At 35.6% G+C, this 21,318-nt stretch overlaps 1 protein-coding gene across 2 annotated transcripts in view; it reads right to left on the bottom strand.

The window, feature by feature from the left end:
* Nucleotides 1-7,202: 7,202 nt before the first annotated feature.
* The window catches only part of LOC118893927 (multidrug resistance-associated protein 1-like), an 84,354-nt gene continuing 70,238 nt past the window's right edge, over nucleotides 7,203-21,318 (bottom strand). For both annotated transcript variants that reach the window (XM_036849586.1, XM_036849587.1), the window contains 8 exons: nucleotides 18,325-18,524; nucleotides 17,451-17,577; nucleotides 15,964-16,065; nucleotides 13,570-13,713; nucleotides 10,850-11,008; nucleotides 9,397-9,563; nucleotides 8,224-8,418; nucleotides 7,203-7,886 (listed from right to left, as the gene is read on the bottom strand). In XM_036849586.1, coding sequence (XP_036705481.1) covers nucleotides 7,748-7,886; nucleotides 8,224-8,418; nucleotides 9,397-9,563; nucleotides 10,850-11,008; nucleotides 13,570-13,713; nucleotides 15,964-16,065; nucleotides 17,451-17,577; nucleotides 18,325-18,524 — 1,233 coding nt within the window. In that variant the 3' untranslated portion in view covers nucleotides 7,203-7,747. The remainder of the gene's footprint in view (nucleotides 7,887-8,223; nucleotides 8,419-9,396; nucleotides 9,564-10,849; nucleotides 11,009-13,569; nucleotides 13,714-15,963; nucleotides 16,066-17,450; nucleotides 17,578-18,324; nucleotides 18,525-21,318) is intronic.

The following is a 21,318-nucleotide window of genomic DNA, read 5'->3' as shown; positions in this document are numbered from 1 at the left end:
TTGTGTCCTTTATTTTCTATTCTGGACTACGCCCAGAGTACATTTTTGAGGTATGTAAATAAGAAAGGAAATGGGAATAGAGCTGATCTGAAGCTCATGGCATGTGACCTCAGCAGCTATTACCTAATTCCCTACATCCTGAATGCCCCTGGAGTTGCTTAGTTTTCTACTTACTTCTTTCTTTTTTTTAAATTAATTTTTATTGGAGTATAGTTGCTTTACAATGTTTTGTTAGTTTCTGCTGTACAGCGAAGTGAATCAGCTATACATATACATATATCCCCTCTTATTTGGATTTCCTTCCCATTTAGGTCACCGCAGAGGATTAAGTAGAGTTCCCTGTGCTGTACAGTAGGTTCTCATTAGTTATCTGTTTTATACATAGTAGTGTATATATGTCAATCCCAATCTCCCAGTTCATCCACCCCTCCTTCCCCCCTTGGTGTCCATATGTTTGTTCTCTACGTCTGTGTCTCTATTTCTGCTTTGCAAATACGTTCATCTGTATCATTTTTCTGGATTCCACGTATAAGCAATACACGATATTTGTTTTTCTAGATTAGTTTTGGCTCCGTTATAGTCAGAAGCCATGAATTGGTATTTAGAATTTTGAGTATACTGTTCATGATACAGGAAATGTCTCTTCTAAATTAAAGAAATATTTCACTCTATGACATATTTCTTTGACATATTTCTTTAATTTAGAAGAGACATTTCCTGTATCATGAACAGTATACTCAAAATTCTGAATACCAATTCATGGCTTCTGACTATAACGGAGCCAAAACTAATCTAGATAGTTAATAATCCTGCATAATAGACTACTGTAATCCTTTGGTTGGTGATTAATACTTTCTAGTTCTCTAATAAAGTTTATTCTTTGGGCAAGAAACTCAATACAATTTTTTTTAAAGTTCATGTGATAAATGTAGTCTTTTCAAATAAGCCCTTAAATGGAAACAGTAGATTTGACTCTCTAATCACTAGTTCCTGTGATTCCTTCATGGTTATTTTAACTACTGCTGCTGGGAGATTCAAAATATATGAGGAAATATAGTGATACATCCATATTTATTTCACTTGACTAACAAATACACAGTGCCCTACTGAGGTAGGCAGCTTCTTATGTGACTTCCAATGCTTCGACCTGGTATTCAAGGCTTCAAGTGATGTAGCCATACTTCAGATTTGAATGTAATCTCATGAGAGACCCTAAGCCCGAATCACTGAGCTAAGCAGTTCCAGAGTCCCGATTCACAGAAACTGAGATAATACATTTTTTGTTGTTTTAAGATTACTAAATTTTTATTAATTTCTTATTCAGCAATAGATAATAGTGCTTACTATGTACAGGAGTGTTCTAAATGTTTTAACAATATTAATTAGTTTTGTTCTAAGAAACTTAAGGGTAGTTACTCTTACCCCATTTTCAGATAGGGAAATTAAGGCACAGATGTGTTAGGTAATTTTCCCAGGATTATACAACTAATACGTAGCAGAGTTATTCAAATCCAGTCCATGTTCAGCCCCAATGCTGTGCTGCCTTATCCATCCCATAATGCAATCCTATAGGACCATTTTTGTTCAGTACTAAACTGGATAGTATCCATGACAGACCTCTTGTTTACCAGATAATGTTACAGATTTAGACAGTGCTATTTAATTCTTTACATTTCTGAGAAACAAATTTGAATTTACAGATTTTTTTAGATACGAAATGAAGATAATAGTACCTAATTCACTGGGGTTTTGTGAGTGCCTGGCACAGAAAGTGCTAAGTATTATGAATGGAGATGATGATAGAAGGAGAATGAACAAAGTTCAGTGACTTGCTAATTTTATGAGGGATTATAAGAAAATGCCACAAGAAAATAGGTTATTTTCCGTAATATCCTCAAGATGCTGACACTATGAGTCAAAAACTTCTGCAGAATTCTGCAGAAATATAAAAGAAAATAAATTTGCTGTGGTAAAGCATTTATTTAGTTTTGGGAAGAATGAATAGCTTGCCTCACATTAAGTTTTTTGGATGTTAAAAAACTAACAAATACAGTCTGTCTTACACCTCATTGAATTAACTATTTTTTGGCTTACCTAAAAGACCTCCTGAAATGTCTTAAATGGCATAACACAACTTTATAACTATAGCTATATATATGTGTGTGTGTGTGTGTATATATATATATATATATATATCTACACATACATACACAACATAAATACATAAATACACACACACAAACACAAAAAATTCTGTTGAGTTCATCCAACCACCTTAAATTGCTTAACATAGCCTATATAGTATTGGAAACTGGAAATTGGATCTTAATGATTAGTTGTAACTACTACCCTTCCTTTGTCTCCCAAGTAACTAAATTAAGAATATTTTGTCATAGTTGAAAAATACTTTGCGACAAAAAGTAGTGGTGGCAGACCTTGCTAAATGCTACTGCAATATCTTTTCTATTCATTCTTACTTTCAGAACCCAGTTTTTTTGGAGTGGCAACATCCCCTACTTTAAAAATTATTTTGCATCTAGGGATGGGTATGTGACATAATTCTGCTCTACCTTCTTGAAATGCAGACATGATGCTGGAGATAAAGCAATGGGTTTGCAACTACCAATCAATGGACATGTAATGGTTGGTTGAGCCAAAGGTAGAAGCGGCCAGTGGTGTTACGGAACTGCTCTGGCCAGCTTTGTCCTTTCTACCTTGGGACTTCTTTCTACCTAGGAAAAACAAGTCCCTTAGTTGTTTACACTACTTTCTTTGCTTTCCTTCTTTCCTTCCTTGTGTTTTTAAACTTTTGACCCTTACTTTGTGGTTAAACATTTGGTCAAATTGCCATTTGTTGGACTTCTGCTTCTGGCCAAGATGGAACAAAAAGGAACTGATTCAACTAAAAAGTGGAAGAAAATACATGAAACAACAGTTTTCAAGACCTTACGCATCATGGCCAACATTAATTCTTGTCTATTACCTCTGTAAAGTCATAGCTATAGCAATAAGGGAAAGCAGAGGCTGTTCTGTAATACCTGGAAATTGTTGCACAAATGCTCAGAACAGAAAGCCAGAAGCAGATGTTCAGACAGAATTAGTGTTGACTGAAGCTGGATTAACATTTATGCCTAGTTCCTGTGGTACTCCACTGTCACATATTCTAAATCATTCATTTAGTCTTATTCTCTGATAACCACATTACATTTTCTATCAAGAGTTGAAAAATAGCAGTAAACCAATAATCATTCACAAGTATATTAATGATAAGCTGAGTTTTATAAACACGAACTCAAAAATCAATCTTGTATCTCTTCCCTTGACACACAAAAATGCACATGTATCATTTTCCTTGTGTTTTGCAAAAATATTTTTCAAATTTTTCACAAATATTTTTCACAACTATCACAAATATTTTTCAGTTTATGATATATTTTTACACTTTACTCGTATGCCTATTCATTTTTATTTTTCTCTTTGTGCCGCCCTCAAGAGATAAAATGTTGCTATCTTTGATCAACTATGATAACTATTGAGCATGTGCAAAATCTGGTCGATCTGTAAATAACCTGGTTACCTAGTCAGCAGTCATCGAGAGAAGCCAGTCAGCCTTTACTGGGTTCACACCCGTTACCTTGGCCCCATTAACCCAATAGCAACCACCATACAAACTACCAAAATAGTATTCATTTTCATAAAAAGATTTAGAGAAATGTGGCTCATAATGTAGCCAGAAGTCCTGATTTCTGTATTCCACAGATGGTCTACTTGCTTGGAAAATGACAGCTAGAAAAGTGGGAACTAGGAGAACTGGAAGGAACTAGGAAGAGATCTGCCCTGTTTCTGCCTTCTCAACTTTGCTTAATCTCACTGAGATCAATCACATTGCACACCACTGAGGACCGTGTCTTATTTTAATCTCCAATTATCCCCAAGTTGCTGTGTATAGAATAGCCTTTCATAAACATTGGCTCAGTTTTGCCCTTTTTGTTTACTTCATACTATGCCCTATGATGTGATTTTGTTTGTAAACACAAAACTGCTAACATGTTACTGAATGTTTTGTATATTCCAGGAAGTATTTTATCTGTCCTAAATGTTGTGTTATCTCATTTAATTTTCAAAAAAAAAAAAAAACCCTTAGGAGGTAGATAAAATTCTTACACCCAAGTAAATCCAGAGAAATAAGTTAACTTGCCCAAGTTTACACAATTAGAAAGTGGTGGAGTTGAGATTTAGCATAAGCACTTTGTCACTAGATCCTGAACTCTTTTAACTACTATAATATTTTCTTATTTTAGTTTTCTTGATTTTTTTTCCTAGAATAAAAGCCCTCTAGATCAGTTAGAACTATTTATTATTTTCACGTGTATTAAAATACTGTATTACATCTTCTTAACACTAACTTTGATATCAAAGCTATATTTAAAAGTATATGAAATTGCCCTTATTCAACAATTTTTTTACCTACAGAAATGACTATTTCATATGGCTCAAACTAATACTATATTTGAAGAAGCACCCTACCCCCAAGGTTGAATTCCATTTGTCTACACAGCTATTGGTTTAAAATTCTTCTCCCCCCCATTCTGGAACTATGGACTGTTTAAGTGGCTCTTCTAGGCATGAGACATCTTATTAGAGAACTGAAAAGAGCATCATCATCGGTTTTGTAGTCATGTGGGCCTGGATTCTACATTTTATTGGCCAAGATCCTCTTGGTATCTTATCATATTTGGTAAAATAGGGCGGGCGGTAATAACTTTCATATATTCTTTATTGAGAATTGAAAGTAATAAATTATTCCAGTGCCTTGCACATTACTTGGCATATAGTGGGCTTTCAGTAATAAATATTCTCATCCTAAAAGAATTCAACTTAATGCTTCTTAGGATTTTCCTTCTGTCAGCTAAGGTAAATATTTCTGCATATCCAAATGATAATAATTATTTTCTTAATATATTTTGAAGTTAAAATTTTGAAATAAGTAAATCATTGAATTAAAAGGTTTTTTAAATTCAAATTTACTACTTCTCTATAGTCCAGTCATTTTAAGTATCCTGCACTTTGTTTCAAAGAGCACTTCAGTGACTGAACAAACTTGATGTACATAATAAAAATGAGAATGAAATATTGATTTTTTTAAACACAATAATATTATATTGAGTAATTTTGGCTTAGTCATTTTAAATGACTATTTTATTTTATTTTTTCTTTCTTTTTACTCTTTATTAAACTATATTATACATGAGATATTTATGTATATATATATATATATATATATATATATATATATATATATATATATATATATAGCTATAACTATCTATCTATATTTTCACAAATCCTAAGTATACAGATTGATGATTTTTACAAATTGAACCAATACTCAGACCCAGATCAAGAAACAGAACATAACCATTTCCCAGAAGCCTACCTTGTTCACCCATTCAATCATTACCCAATACCACCAAGAGTAGCCAGTATCCCAACTTCTAGGAGTATAGTTTCTCCTTTTTTTTAAAAAAAAACCCAAACCTTTTGTATCAATAGAATCATAGAATCATAAAAGAATATGCTTTTGTGGTTGACTTCTCTTATAGTTTTTTAAAAAATTTATTTATTTGGTTGCATGGGGTCTTAGTTGTGTCAGGCAGGCTCTTTGTTGCAGCTCGTGGTCTCCTTAGTTGCAGCACACAGCTCCTTAGTTGTGGCACATGAACTCTTAGTTGCGGCATGCATGTGGGATACAGTTCCCTGACCAGGAACCGAACCCGGGCCCCTGGCATTGGGAGCATGGAGTCTTATCCATTGTGCCACCAGGGAAGTCCCCTGTGTTTTCTTTTACTCCACATTATGTTTGTGAGATTCATCGGTGCTGTTGCCTGTAGCATGTGTTCATTCATTCTCATAGCTGTATAGAATTCCACTGTATGAAGATACCACAATTTATCCAGGTGACTGTTGATTTCCCATTAGATTTCTAAATTATGCGGTGTCTCTGATTGATTTACTACATATGTAAAGAGGCCAAAACATAAATTTTAACTGATATTAATGAAATATCCAGTTCCCTTTCTTAATGGATTTCAACATATTTTCTCAATGCCTACTGAGTACAAAACATAGTGGTAGGTACTACAGGAATTGTAAAGACAGGATAGCACTTTCAGTAGCTTACATTTTAAGGAATGAAGCTTTAGATAATATAGGGTTTTATAATTTATGGTACTTTTCATAAACAGCCTTAGGGGATGAAGCAAGGTTGTACAAAGTTGTGGCATAGGAAGGAGAAAAAGAGGATAAAAGAAATGGCTGATGAGTCTTAACATGTTAAAATATATTATTAAAATCATCTTGAAAGGAAAATACCATTGAAGTTTGAAAACTTCAAATTTGAATGGCAATGCAGAGAAATAATGTTGCTTCTATTACATAAAACTACCAAATGAAAAAGCCCTTCAAAATATAATTAGTACTACAAATCAACAATTACTTGTGAATGTATACCATCTGATATATAACTCACTGAGGTTAATCAAGCCAAAAAATGACATTCCATAGAAAATATAGGTTTTTTACTCAAAGTAAATAGTAAAAATATTATAAAATATTATTTTTAAATAAAGCAAAATTTTATTTTATAAAATTCAGTTAACATATAATTACTCTTTCCAAAAAGCAGCTGAATAACTCAATATGTTTCTCTGTGATTCCTCCATAATTTTATATACTGTAAAATAACTCAAAAGTTATTACAGGGCTTCCCTGGTGGCGCAGTGGTTGAGAATCTGCCTGCTAATGCAGGGGACGCGGGTTCGAGCCCTGGTCTGGGAAGATCCCACGTGCCGCGGAGCGGCTGGGCCCGTGAGCCACAACTGCTGAGCCTGCGCGTCTGGAGCCTGTGCCCCGCAGCGGGAGGGGCCGCGATAGTGAAAGGCCCGCGCACCGCGATGAAGAGCGGTCCCCGCACCGCGATGAAGAGCGGTCCCCGCACCGCGATGAAGAGTGGCCCCCGCTTGCCTCAACTGGAGAAAGCCCTCGCATGAACCGAAGACCCAACACAACCAAAAATAAAATAAAATAAATAAATAAAGTAGCTATAAAAAAAAAAGAAAAGTGCTTTAAAAAAAAAAAAAAAAAAAAAAAAAAAAAACCACTTAAGGATCCAGTGGTTTATAAAAAAAAAAAAAAAAAAGTTATTACATATGTATATAGGTGCCTGTATAATATTACTCTAAAATGCCTAATCATTCTACAAACGTTTGTGGAGTGTCAACAACCTGAAAGGCACTATGCTAGGAACCTAACACACAAAAACGATAAACTGGGCACTTGCCTTCAAGTAGCTTTAAGGAGAGGAAGACTAAAAGAATTTAAATAGAGTATGGTCCCTGCCATGATAAAAGTATGCACATAGGGCTACTCAGAGGACAGAAAAAGGGCATGTGGATCAGACAGGGGAGCGAAGGGAAAAATCAAGAGATGCTTTGTGCAGAAGATGACTCCTGAACAGGGTCAGAGACTTAAGGGATAAATGGCATTTAGCACTTTGGGCAATGAGGAAAAGGCAGATATTCTGGAGGGAATGAATGGAAGAAAGAAGGTTGGGTACAGCCCATTATGGTTAGAGCTATGGTGCTTATCGCTGTTTCTGTTAACATGTAGCTAGGGGCCTGCTTTTTTGCATTTCTCCCCTGTCTTTATTTTTTCAAATACTATTTTATTTGGTACAATCAATATACAACTAAAAGTATTTACTTTTTATCCCTGAGTCTTGTGTTATTCCTGCTTCTGTTAGCATGTCAAAGAAAAGTCCTTTCTGGTGTATCAAATTCTGTGGTGTTTCAAATTCTGTAATCCTTCCAGAGTCTAGAACAAGCACCCTGCAATGTGAAAAGAATCCAGTCAGGTAACCTATAATCAGTGTTTCAGTTCACCCTTCTTGTTCTTGCTACCGTAAAGTTTAAATTACTGTATGAGTTATGTCAGTACAAAATAAAGGTACTATTTAACTCAGGAAATATATCAAGTTTTCTAATATTCTTTGAGCATTAACAAATTCCTCTATTTTGGAAAATATCTTCCATACTATTAGGGGACATTTTGTATCTCTCAGCACAGATAAAATCCTTTATTAGTGGCAAGTAATTAATGTGTTTCGTATGTTCAATAGGTAGCTCTGTAGAAACAGTTTTATTTCTGAAAACAAATAAAGCATACCTGTCTGAATCAATGATAGAATGCAGTCTGTGAGCAATCATCAGGATGGTACAATCAGAAAACTCCTTCCTGATTGTGGTCTGCACCAAGTTATCAGTCTCAAAATCGATGGAAGCTGTTGCCTCATCCAAGATGAGAATTTTTGTTTTTCTCAGCAAAGCGCGAGCAAGACAGACAAGCTGTCTCTGTCCAACGCTGTTATAAAAGATAGTAAAATGATTTCCACAATGGAATTTATGGTCATACACTTCCTGTTCTAAAATTCTAATTATACTGTTACTCTCTTCCTAACCCACACATTCATTCATTCTTTTCTTTAAGAAATATTCACTGAGTGATTACTATATGCCAGACTCTGGTCCAAGTTCTGCAAATAGAACAGTGAATTAAACAGACAAAAGGCTCTGTCTGTGTGTTTACATAGGGAGACAAAAAATAAAGATAAATGAGCAAAATGCATAGCAATGAGAACAATTCGAACGTACAGAAAGGGAGGGTGTAAAATGTGGGTACGGGGTGGGCATTTTAGATGGGCATGCCAAAATAATCCTCACTGAGAAGATGTCTTTAAATTCAAGGCCTGAAGGAAGTGGAAAGTGGGTCCTGAAGATTTCCAATGGGAACTTGTTCCTGGCAAAGTGATTGGCAGATGTAAAATTCCTGAGGCAGGCAGGAACTGGCCTGGCATCTTCATGAAACAGCAAGGAACCAAGGAGGCCAAGGTGGCAGAAACAGAGAGAGGGAGGGGAGAGTAAACAAAGAAGAAGCTGAGTCATACAGGCTGTGTCTCTCCAGTGCAGAGAGGGCCTAACTGATTTCCCTTAGGTCTCTGATCACATGAAGGGACTATCCTAAGACATCAAACATCAAAGTAGCCCTACAACATTTTTTTTAGGAAGAAAGCTATTAGAGTAGGAGTCTTTGCAAAAGAAGATTCAATTAAATAGTGACTTTTCATACTGCATTGTTCCTCTTTTTCCCCTTTGTTTCCCTTCACCAGCAGTTTCCCAGCCAGTGGCTATCATTTTATTTATTCCTTGTCTGTCTTCCCTAGAAGAAATCAACAATGGTGTGTTTTGAACAGGCCAGACAAAATCCATGGTAGCTCAGGAGTGACTTCCTTTTGAGGCCCTGAATGAATAACCTGGGCAAGCTCTGTTCTTAGCAGCTTACCTGAGGTTTTCACCACCCTCTGAAATTTCATGCAGCAGCTTCTTGGGAAGGGACTGCACAAACTCTTTTAAGTGACATAGTTCCAGCACCTCCCATAGCTCGCCATCAGAATACTTGTCTAGGGGGTCCAGATTCATTTGAAGCGTTCCAGAAAATAAAACAGGGTCCTAGAGAATAAAATAGTCACCAGTAATCTTACTGTCACATGAGGCATGCATACATTAAATAAGGAAAAAACAAAATGATCAAAACTAAATAGTTATCAAATTCATTTTATATTGAACCCAAAAGCAGAAGAAAATCAGAATAAGTTGCAAGTTAGATTAAATCATTATAAGCTTCCTGATTCTTTCTCGTCCTCTTATTAATAATGTTGATCACAACCATGATAATAATGACGATGGTAGCTGCCCTTTAGTCAGGGATATAATATAATACAGAAAAGAATTGAATAAATGTAATCTATACTATGTATATAATATTATCTATCAGCTCACCAACCCAGAAAGATAGAAGTAAATATCCTCATTTGACAGATAGTGAACTGGAGGTTTTAAAAAGCTCTCATCCAAGGACACACAGAAGGTAAGTGCTCAAGTAGAATTCAAAGACAACAAGTCCACGCTCTTTCCAATACACTGACATGTCTAGTGAAACTGTATTTTACTACACCGGTTTTGATTTATAAGAGAGGAATGACTGTTTCTTTTCTCCAGTCAATTTTATCCCTGTCAGAATTTCAGATTTTACTCAAATTAGTTTTGAAGTGAATTCATGAATGTAAGTATGTGTTTAAACACTATGACAAAGAGATGATAGTATTTTAAGATATTTTTAAAGAATAATATAAAGGTATTTCATAAATGCTCAGCTTAAATCTCTCAAACACAACTGAATAAAGTCATCTTTGACTGCAGGCATATTATTGAGGCAATTTGCATACTTGTTAATGATCAAGTTCCTTTGATGCCACAGATGGAAAAATCAAAGGACTTGAAAAAAGATCTAACTGCATTATTGTTCTTTTCATTTTTTCAATATTTTTAAACCTCAAGTCAAAAGAATCAAAATCCTACATTCAAATTACCAACTAAGCAAAAGCCTCAGTAATTGTTTTTTTCTTCCAAAAAATACCAATGTGTTGCAGCCTGACCTCTACATTTGAATTTTATTTGTATTTACTATTATGAAGGAAACTTGCAAAGCAACATACCAGTTTTTCAAACAGATAAATGTACGTAGGGAGAACACTTCAGATTTAGAGTGTTTAATGGGATTTAATTACATAGTTATTTTTCATAATACATTTAAAATAATTTGGTTCCCCAAAATGAATGTATATGCTTGAAAGGAATATATTAAAAAAAAAACTAAAACAAAAACAAAATAAAATAGAGCAAAAGAAGTTTCCCTAGAGGGAGTTAAGAAAGACTAACGACAAAACAGTCTTTACCTGTGGAATAATATTAAGTTTGCCACGAAGGTCATGAAGCCCAATTGTAGATATGTCAATTCCATCAATAATAATTCTGCCTCCTGATCTTTCTACAATTCTAAATAGGCAATTTGATAGTGTTGATTTGCCTGCTCCAGTTCGTCCCACAATTCCAATCTATAATGAAATTATCATAAACAGTTTACATTGTATTTTTTGTAAGGGAAGGGGACCTTGGTACTGACAACAAATACATTACTTGTCGGGTCAGTAGAATCTAATTTTGCCAACCAGAATAACATTGACTGTCATGGAAGACTTAACGTGACTTGCAAGGATGAGTCTTTATCCAGACACTCCTTACTCACTGGAAAGGCTTGGGCTAATATGTGTGTTTCCTCCAGTTTTGTTTTTTTTTTAATTTTTATTCATTTATTTCTTTCTTTATTGGCTGCATTGCATCTTCGTTGCTGCGCACAGGCTTTCTCTAGTTGCGGCGAGTGGGGGCTACTCTTCCTTGCGGTGCGCGGGCTTCTCATTGCGGTGGCTTCTCTCGTTGCGGAGCATGTGCTCTAGGCGCACAGGTTTCAGTAGTTGTGGCACGCGGGCTCAGTAGCTGTGGCTTGCAGGCTCTAGAGTGCAGGCTCAGTAGTTGTGGCACACAAGCTTAGTTGCTCTGCGGCATGTGGGATCTTCCCGGACCAGGGCTAGAACCTGTGTCCCCTGCATTGGCAGGCAGATTCCTAACCACTGAGCCACCAGGGAAGTCCCTTTCCTCCAGTTTTGAGTAATTTACTTACCACCTAACTAGAGCACATTAGCAGTCCCAGGAAGAGTAGATCATCCCTGAACCATCCCTAAACTAGCCATTAAGGGTGTGGTTTAAAGAGAGACTGATAATGGGGTTGTTTTCCTGAGACTTTCAAAATGAGGCTTCTCTACCATCCCTCCCTCAAAACAAACAAGCAAACAAACATAGGGGACTGGAACCCTTTGCTTAGCTAGGTTAAAAAATCTAAAGGAATGCCTGCAAATTTCCTTGGTGTATCAAAACAACTACTGCATCAAAACCACTAAGGGTGGTCACAGATAATGTCTGAGTATTTTGGATTCTTGGACAAAATAATCAGCTTGTCATAAACATCCAGTGATTGCGTGTGTTCCTTTGGCCATGAGAACTAAAGCAACCTCTTTTGGGTGCTGATTTGTGTCTTGGTGTTAGTAGAACAATGGGCAGAGAGAAGATTATGGTGGCTGGATAACCCTAATTAAATATCTTAAACCTTAAATCTGACATACTATTATACGTCAGAAAAACCCAGAGTATGTTGAATTAATTAGAATAATTAAAATTCCACAATGATTTCATTGGTCCAAAAATATTTTTGTCCTTGATGTCACTGCAGTGGACCTGGTTTAGAGGGTTAGAAAAGGAGGTGTTTGGAGATACCAAAGGCAGGTTTCTGAAAAAGGGAAAATGGAACATTGTTGTTAATTAAAATGTTTTTTTACTTTTACTGATTTGTAAAATATCAATCTGATTAGGCAGGATAATAATATGTTTTCATAAAACATTTTGAAAAATGTGGGAAAAATATAGAAGCAAAAATCATCTAAAATCCCATCACCTAGAGAGAATCAGTGTTTATGCTTTGTAACTGTTCTTCTAGGATTTCTGCTAATGTGTATATGTTTGCTTGTTTAAAACACAAAAATGATATACTATCAATAGTTTCGTATATAGTTTTTATCAACTAAATTACATCTCAAGCATTTTCCCATGTCACTAATGGTCTTGGAAAACATGATGTCACTGACTATACAAATATTCTTTCCTATGTATTTACTGTATAGGTAACTATATATTATCTTACTGCCTTATTGTTGCACTTCGCTTACTAGAGGACGTAAAAATAAAGTATACTACTACTGGGTATACAGCCAAAGGAAATGAAATTAGTATGATGAAGGGGAATCTGCACTCCCGAGTTCATTGCAACATTATTCACAGTAGCCAAGATATGGAACCAACCTAAGTGTATGCCATGCATGAATGGATAAGGAAAAAGAAAAAAATATGTATGTATATAAACATATATATAATCCTGCCATAAAAATGAAGAAAATCCTGCGATTTGTGGTAACATGGTGAACCTCGAGGACATGATGCTAAGTAAAAGAAGCCAGACAGAGAAAAATATTGTATGATCTCACTTAAATGTGGAATCTAAAAACGTCAAACAAAAGGTTACCAGGGATTGAAGGGTGGGGAAAATGGGAAGACGTTGGTCAAAGGGTACAAACTTCCAGTTATAAGGCAAATAAATTCTAGGTATCTAATGCACAGCATGGTGACTATAATTAACGATACTGAAATTTGCTAAGAGAGTAGATCTTAAGTGTTCTTAAGGTTATGGTAATCATTTCACAATACATGTATATCAAACTATCACACTGTACACCCTAAAAAATACAATTTTTATTTGTTAATTTTACCTCAATAAAGCTAAAAAATAGTAAAATCATGTTTCACAACAGATTATGAACAGCTTAAAATATATATTTTTGTTGATAGAGGAAAAACTTATTCTGTACAAACTAACCACATGTCTTTATTACTTTTATATGAAATTTGAACAAATGACCATCTTATATTCAATATCACAGTATACTTTGGCCTTAACAATAAATATATTCAGATGAAAGGTAAAGTGAGACTTATGAAATATATATGGTACCTTCTCTTCCCCATGAGTCTGGAAAGTGATATCTTGTAATGCTAAACCAAGATCATCTCGGTATCGAGCCTGATAATTAACAAATTCCACTATCCCTTTATTGGGCCATTGTGATGGAGGCCTTTTAGACATTATCCAGGGTGCCTTAAAACAAAGAAATATTTTTTAAACTATAATTACAATAAAAATATCTCCCCCCAATAAAAATAAAACAAAAGTGATAAAACAAAAATGATGAAAGACATTTGTAAAAATTATGATTTTTCTGAAAACACTTTTAAAAAATACCAAAATCTTAGAAATAAATTTTTACACATAAAGAGGCTTTCCATCTTCTATTAAGTTATTAAGAAAAATCTAAAACCTTATAAAGGAGCTGAAGGTAACCTGAAATTTTAGCTGAGAGGAGGACAGTTTGTCATTTATTCATTTCCCAAATACTGAGTGTTTACTGTGCCAGTTAATGCTTTGGTTGTTGGTGATTTAGCAGTGAGAAAAACAAATAATTCTTGCCCTTAGGAAGCACGCATGCTGGTGAGGAGAGACAAAAAGCACCATATAGCCTATGCAGAATGTTAGTTGATGATAAAGCTTTGGAAGTCAGGAAATAGGCAGGGTTGGTGTAATTTTAAGCAGGGTGGTTAGAAAAGGCTTGACTGGACACGGTCAGGAAACAAATCACGTGGATGTCAGAGGAAACCCTTTCCAGGTAAAGGAGACTAACTACATATGCTGAGGACCTGAGACTGAGGCCTGGCTCTGGAACACTGGAGGAATAGCAGGAGGTAGATGAACACGCAGAAGAGTGTGGTGCCCCGCCAGTGAGGTGAAGTGTTTTCATGAGAGGGAGTGATCACAAGTGTCAAATGATAGGCCAGGTAAAGTGAAGACTGAGAGGCTACCATTGGTGATCTTGACTAGGGCAGGCTCAGTGAAGTGGTAGGATTTAAAGCCTGTGTGAAAGAGGGTCCAGAAAAGAATGAGAGAAGAGGAATTAGAGAGAGCAAGTACAGGAACTATTCCCAAGAATTCTGCTGTAAAGAGGAGCAGAGAAATGGGGCTATAGAGGAGTAAATAGGGGTCATTTGGACACATTTACTTCTTTCCACATCAAGAGTTTTTGCAATGGTGTCTGTTACAACTTGCATCAAATTACATAAAGATGATTTTTTTTTTAAATGTGTGTGTGCTTGTGTGTGCACACACACATTTTATTGTCCTTTTTTCAAAATGAAAAAAAACATATATTAATAGCAAAAGATTTAGAAAATATAGAGAATGATACAATTTTTATATTAGTCATTACATGGCAATAAGCTGAACAAACTAAATATTGGTAACTGTGATTGTGATTGTGAAGGTAGACTAATCTTTCGTGAAATGTGTACGAAAAAGGAAGGTAAGACCCAGGGAAGAATCTAGAGGAAGATTCAAAGTTTAGGTAGGAGTTGGAGTATGCAGAATATATTTTAGTATATTTATAGGCTGAAAGGAGTAAAGGGGTTGGGGTGCTGAAATTAGGAATTAGAGAAGGTGGTTAATGGAATAAGGTCTGAGAAAAGATATGAAGAGATGTTTCCAAAATACAACTGGAAATTTGTAGGTTTTTATTTGGAGGAGGAACACTTCTTCCTCAGAGTTATGAGCAAAAGAGGAAAGTTTCACGAAGATTTAGATACCTTTATAAATGGATTGAAGAAGATACAGAAATTCAACATATACCCTTTATCATGTGCCCTGTTAATTCACGGAACTGGGAGACAGAAGTACCCTAGATTAGTAAAATATGTAGATAATGCAAACATTATACTCTGTCTAGAGTCTAATTCTTCTCTCTCCCAAATTATAGCTAATTAAAGGGAACAAAGCAGATTGATTTATTCTCCTTCTCCTTCCCATTCACAGAGATGTTAATGATGAGTAAATGGGACAGAAGGTATAAGCAGTAAAGGCGTAGTTAATTTTAAAATTGGACAATCAGACAGTAAATAATTATGAGGTGACTGCATTAAGACACTTTTCTCAATGTAAAATCTTTACAAAGTTATAATCATAGGCTGCATATTTTACTTTACATTGGTTGGGGACAGATCACTGTGCCTCTTAATACAGGTGCTCATATTTCATTTTTATAACAATACTGAAATGGGATATCTTATAATTTATGAACAGTCCTAATTTAATTAGCAGTGCTTTCTTTCTACTTTAGTGATTATATAAAATAATGGTGTATTTTACAATAGATTGAATTTTAATTTTGTCAAAATGCAAAATATTACAGCATAAATTTGGAAATGCAGGTTTTGTTCAAAATTGATTTTTAAGATGTCAATTCAAGGTGTATTACAATACCTTAATTCTGCATCCATTTATTAGTTATTTAGGAGTGCTTACCTCTTTATCCATATTTTCATATTCACAAACTCTTTCAATGGAAACTGCATTGGTTTCAATTTCACATGCTTTCCTTACCCAAAAATTGAGAGACTGAGTAATCTGGAGGTGAAAAACCAAGAGCTTAATGAATGAGCATCAGTCTTTTACATACTATTAATAATACTTTATAAAGCTTCATTTTTCAGAATTTTCATATATTTTATCTCTTAGAATTATTTAACAACTTTAGAAGTAAGCATATTTATTCTTAGACACACATATATGCTTCTTTAATTTTGTTAAATTCATTAATATCATAAACAATGGTTATTTGTCAGAAGATGGAATGAATATAGTTCAACATATATTAAAGGAGACCATAGTTGGTGTAAGAAATGATGAATACCAAGATTGATGGGATATGCCTTAAGAAATGTACATCCTAAGTGAGGAAAAAATCTGTACACAATGTTACCGTTGGCATTCTTTACCAGCTTCCATTAGAAGGAATTTTCTGACTACTCCTGTCTCCTTTTTTTCCCCAAACTCTACTTTCTTCTCACGCACCTTACCCCTAAATATAAGTTCCCCAAGGTTATAACTTCAAATCTAGTTCTGAAAGTCACAAAACTCTCACGATTCAGATTTTTCTTGAGTTTGGTGCTAAACCATTTGATGGCCGACCTGACTGAACTGATGTGGGTCTCCTTAAAGTGTTGATTTAACCCACTTAGGATGTACATTCACATATTTCACTGCAGAACAAATAGTTTGATTACAGACTTCTGCCCCAGGCCCTGCATATATACATACATACATACATACATATGTATATATTTATCTGTGTGTGTGTGTGTGTGTGTGTTAAATGTATTATATTTCCTTTATAGAAGCCTAAGTTCTGAATTCTGAAATGCAACTGACTTGAGGCTTTTAGATAAGGGACTAAGGGCATGTATCCAAATCATGTAGACCCATCTTTTAAATAATATGGAATTAAATTAAGCAGTTTGATACATTTTCTATTTTACTAAGGGGACTTGCACACAGTCATACCACTAGCACTTTGCAGTATCATATAAAATAGGGCTTAGGAAAATAATTACAAGCAGAGAAGAAGCAGAGCTTGCATTATCTCTCTGCTTAGTTTGCGCAAACTGGATGAACAGGCCACGGTAGAGAGGGGCCCTATTCCTGTTATACTTTATAACTCTATAAGGATAGGAGAACAGGAAACTTCTGGGTAATGATGCAACAGCAGGAGTTTCCGGGATCCTCTAGCACCGAGCCTTGGGTATCAGCCTGTTTTCCCTGTGGGCTAACTTAGAAATACTGAGCTAGCTCTTTTGCTAGTAGCAAAAGAAAGAAATGAGCCTCCAGGGTAATCCAGATTTGTCTCTCATTACTTAGTTAATACAATCTATAATTCAGACAGGAAAAGGAGAAGAGAGCTTAATTAATTGGATTATAAACATATCATATACCACAAAATCACTATTACTTACATTTAGGGCATAGGATATGGACAAACCAACTATTGCTGAATCCATAGAATTGCCAGCCAGCACAGCAAGCAGTGAAGCGAAGAACACCATTAAATTGCCAAGAAATTCAAGTCTAACAGACAGCCACCTGTAATAATGGAAAATATTCCTGAACTGAGATGCAGAAGTTTTGGTGCACTTAGTATGAACTCTCCTCTGAAAAATGAAGAAGTAAACATCAATAGCTGCGTTCTCTTTTTTCACACTTACTCAGAACTCAATCAAACTGGATTTTTGCAGTGATGATAGAGTAAAGGATTTCTCTGCATAAAAATACACTTTACTTTTGCAGAACGTTGCTTTAAAACTTAATCAGAATTAAAAATCAAAAGGAAAGAACATCAGCTGAAATGATGCATTTATCTTAAAATCCCATTGGAAAATCACTTACCTTTCTGATTACATACACGTTTTTTATATGATAAAATTAGTCACTAAAAGTTAACATGTACCCAACTACTATTTAATGTTTTATTTTTTCTCCTCTATGTGAAATGTATAGCTTCAAATTCAAAATATTATAGATTATTGCTTGCAAAGAAAATCCATTCTACAAATATAAAATATAACAAAGAGTCACATCTTTACTAATTCTAATAGCATCCTGTATAACCTTCAAAAAACGTGGGACCTTATTTTCACGTAAAGTAGCATGTACTATTCATACGGACGTAAATAGATACACTTTAATTTAAATGTATATTAAATACTAGAAATATTTAAGGCTTTAATATTTTTGATGAAATATCATTAAAAACACTTTCTGTTTAGAAGTTAGTGAACAAAATATCCAAGAAGAGACTAGTCCTGAACTGGGTATGTGGATATGACTTACCTGTTCGAAATCACATTGTTGTAGAAACAGACCAAATTCTCATTCACCACCTCTTTGTTTTGCTGGATGAACCTCTGTTCATGTCCAAATGCCCTGATAGTGGACACCCCAAGTAGAGTCTCGCTAAAGTGGGAAAGGACAGGAGAGCGAGATGCTCCTGCCAACCGCCGAATCTGCCGAGAGCTTGCCACGTAGTATCTCTAACAGGAAAACAGAAAGAGGCGGTTGGGAAGATGTAGCCAAAATTGCTTCAATAGTTTGAAAATGGCAAGGTACTTGTGTAGTGGATACTGTGTAACTAAAGAGCAGCCCCCAAAAGTTAAGTTCAAGTTCTAACCTCCAGTACCTGTGAATGTGACCTTATTTGGAAATAGGATCTTTGCAGATGTCATTAAGGTTCTTGAGATGAGATCATCCTGGATTTAGGGTGGGCCCTAAATACAATCTGAGTGTCATTATAAAAAATAGAAAAGGAGAAGACACAGACACAGGGAGAAAGCCGTGTGAAGATGAGACTGGAGTGATGGACCTAGGAGTCAAGGAAAATGCCAGGGGTCTCTGACAGCCACCAGAAGCTAGGAGAGAAGCATGCAACAGATGCTCCCTCAGAGCCTCCAGAAGAAGTCAACCCTGCCTACTCCTGGATTTTGGACTTTTGGCCTCCAGAAATGTGAGAGAATAAAGTTTCTGTTGTTTTAAGCCACCAAGTTTGTTACAGGAGCCCCAGGAAACGAATGCACCTTTGTAACAGTAAAAAGCCCAAATTCTGGAGAGCACAACTAGAACATAATTGGGCAAAATTTCACTTTGATAATGCTCTCAAACACCCATTATTGAGTACCTACTGTGGAAAAAGCTCTATGTTACCTGTTGGAAGTGTGGCCAGGTGGTTAACCCATTAAATGAAGGAAGCCAACCAAATGTACAAACAATAATATTTTTGTACCTAAATATAATTATGGAAAAAATTTTCTTTATTTTTTTCTACCAAAAAAACCAACGTGGCCACAGTTAGAATTGACTACTTCCCCTCTAACTTGGACTGAGGACAGCTGCGATGGGTGGAGACTGGAGAGCTGGAGGGAATGTGCCCTGAGTTAACTGGACCATCCTTCATCAGCCCCACGTAATTGCTACTAACTGGAAATGAAAATAAAGAGTTTGCTACATCTTGCAATTTTTTTTTCATGAAAATCTTCAGATCTGGAATTTTATGTAAAATTCCTAATTTTAAAAATGTCTTCATTTTGGTAAAAACATTGAGCAAGCTAAGCTAAAACATATCTGAAGCTACATGTGGCCTGTCAGCTTACAGTTTACAAGCTCTGCTCTATGCTAAGTGCTCTAGAGAATACAAACGATTACGGCATTCTGAGCCTGCAAGGGGACTTAAGAGATTGTCTCAAAGGTAGTTTCATAAAAGTTCAATGAATTGTAGAAGCCCTGGGGTCCTTCCATGAAACTGTCCAGAGCATTGAGCTTAAGAACCTTTGATTTAGATCAGTGCTTCTCATACTTCAGTAAAAATTACCAGAAGGATTTTAAAAACACAGACTTCTGTGAGAAATTCTTTATTTCCCCCTGCTCTATTAGGGTATGATTAACAAATAAAAATTGTATATATTTTGGTTGTAAAATGTGATTTTTTTTAAAAGAGATTCTGATTCTATAGGGCCATGGGTCCAGGGACCACACTTTGAGTAGCACTGACCTAAAGCAAACCTCTTATTTTACAGGGGAAAGAAATGAAGCCTGAAAAAGGAAGTGATATACCAGACACAGGAGTCAGGAAAGTAATTTGAGGCTCCTGAATCTTCATTCAGGGCTCACCCTATAAAGTTCCCCCTAACAAGACATGGTTTCTAGACTCTTTTCCACTCCTAGACACCCTGTTATAGTACACCAACCACAAGACTATCACTTGTGACATGTTTTGTTGTTTTTGTTTTTCTAAGCAGACACAATTGATCCTCAACACCATTCCTCAATTTCTTGATTTTTTTTTTCCTAACTATAAGACATAGTGTCTGCCCCAGAGGACTTACAATCACATTGAGGAGACAATTTTTGGTCTAATAAATAAATAAATTAATTAAATAAGTAAATAAATAAATAAAATGACAACAAGAACCACAAAAAAAACAGCCTATAATACTAGCAGTATAATAAATCCATAATACCTACATGAGTCATATCTCTTTGCCCTACTTTGGTAGAGAATGCTTCACACAGAAAGTAGAATATAACCTAGACATGAAAGGTAAGTAAGATCCAGACAAGCAGAGAGAAGAGGGATGACATAGGAAGTAGGAGGAATATGATAGTACAGGTGTAGAAATGAGCAAATGATTAACATGCTGGTTGGACAAATTAAACTCCAATATGAATTTGAAAACTGAGGTTGAGAAAACATTAAACTACAAGAACTGCATCCTTTTGTATAAAGAGCCTCAAAAAACTTTTATATTTAATTTAAATATGTGTTAAGAAATTTTGTTTTTACACTATAGCCTCACAGTGACATACTTTTGGAATTCAAATTGGTTGACCACATTTTAATTGGAATATAAGGATATATACATATCATGAGAGATCTGTTTAGTTCTTCCAGCAATAGTTTGTTGATAGCAGGGATAACAGGGCAAAAGGCAATATGTGCTTCTCTCTTGGATCTTCAGGCAAATTAACTTTCTGCTAAAATGTAAACAACACCTAGGTTTTATGGTGGCCATAAAAATGCACAACTCAGTTCTCCTGTTGCAGGGCCCATAGCTGACTGACAGCCCAGCCGCTGCCCCTCCAAATCCACTACTATAGTAGAATGAAGGCCATTTTTCCACAGGTGGCTCCCAGGCAAAGACTGAGCATGGCAGGGGTGCTAAAACAGGCCCCTTCAGGGGTCACATGGGAGCATCCAATGAGCAGTGTTGGTTGTGGACTTCCCATTCATTCAACCAAACCTCTTATGGAACCGTTCTGCAGTCCAAGACTCTT

This window comes from Balaenoptera musculus, chromosome 4 (genome assembly GCF_009873245.2).
Source record: "Balaenoptera musculus isolate JJ_BM4_2016_0621 chromosome 4, mBalMus1.pri.v3, whole genome shotgun sequence".
NCBI classification, from domain to species: domain Eukaryota; kingdom Metazoa; phylum Chordata; class Mammalia; order Artiodactyla; family Balaenopteridae; genus Balaenoptera; species Balaenoptera musculus.
Note: the sequence above shows the minus strand (reverse complement) of the source record. Positions and strands in the feature narration are given on the sequence as shown.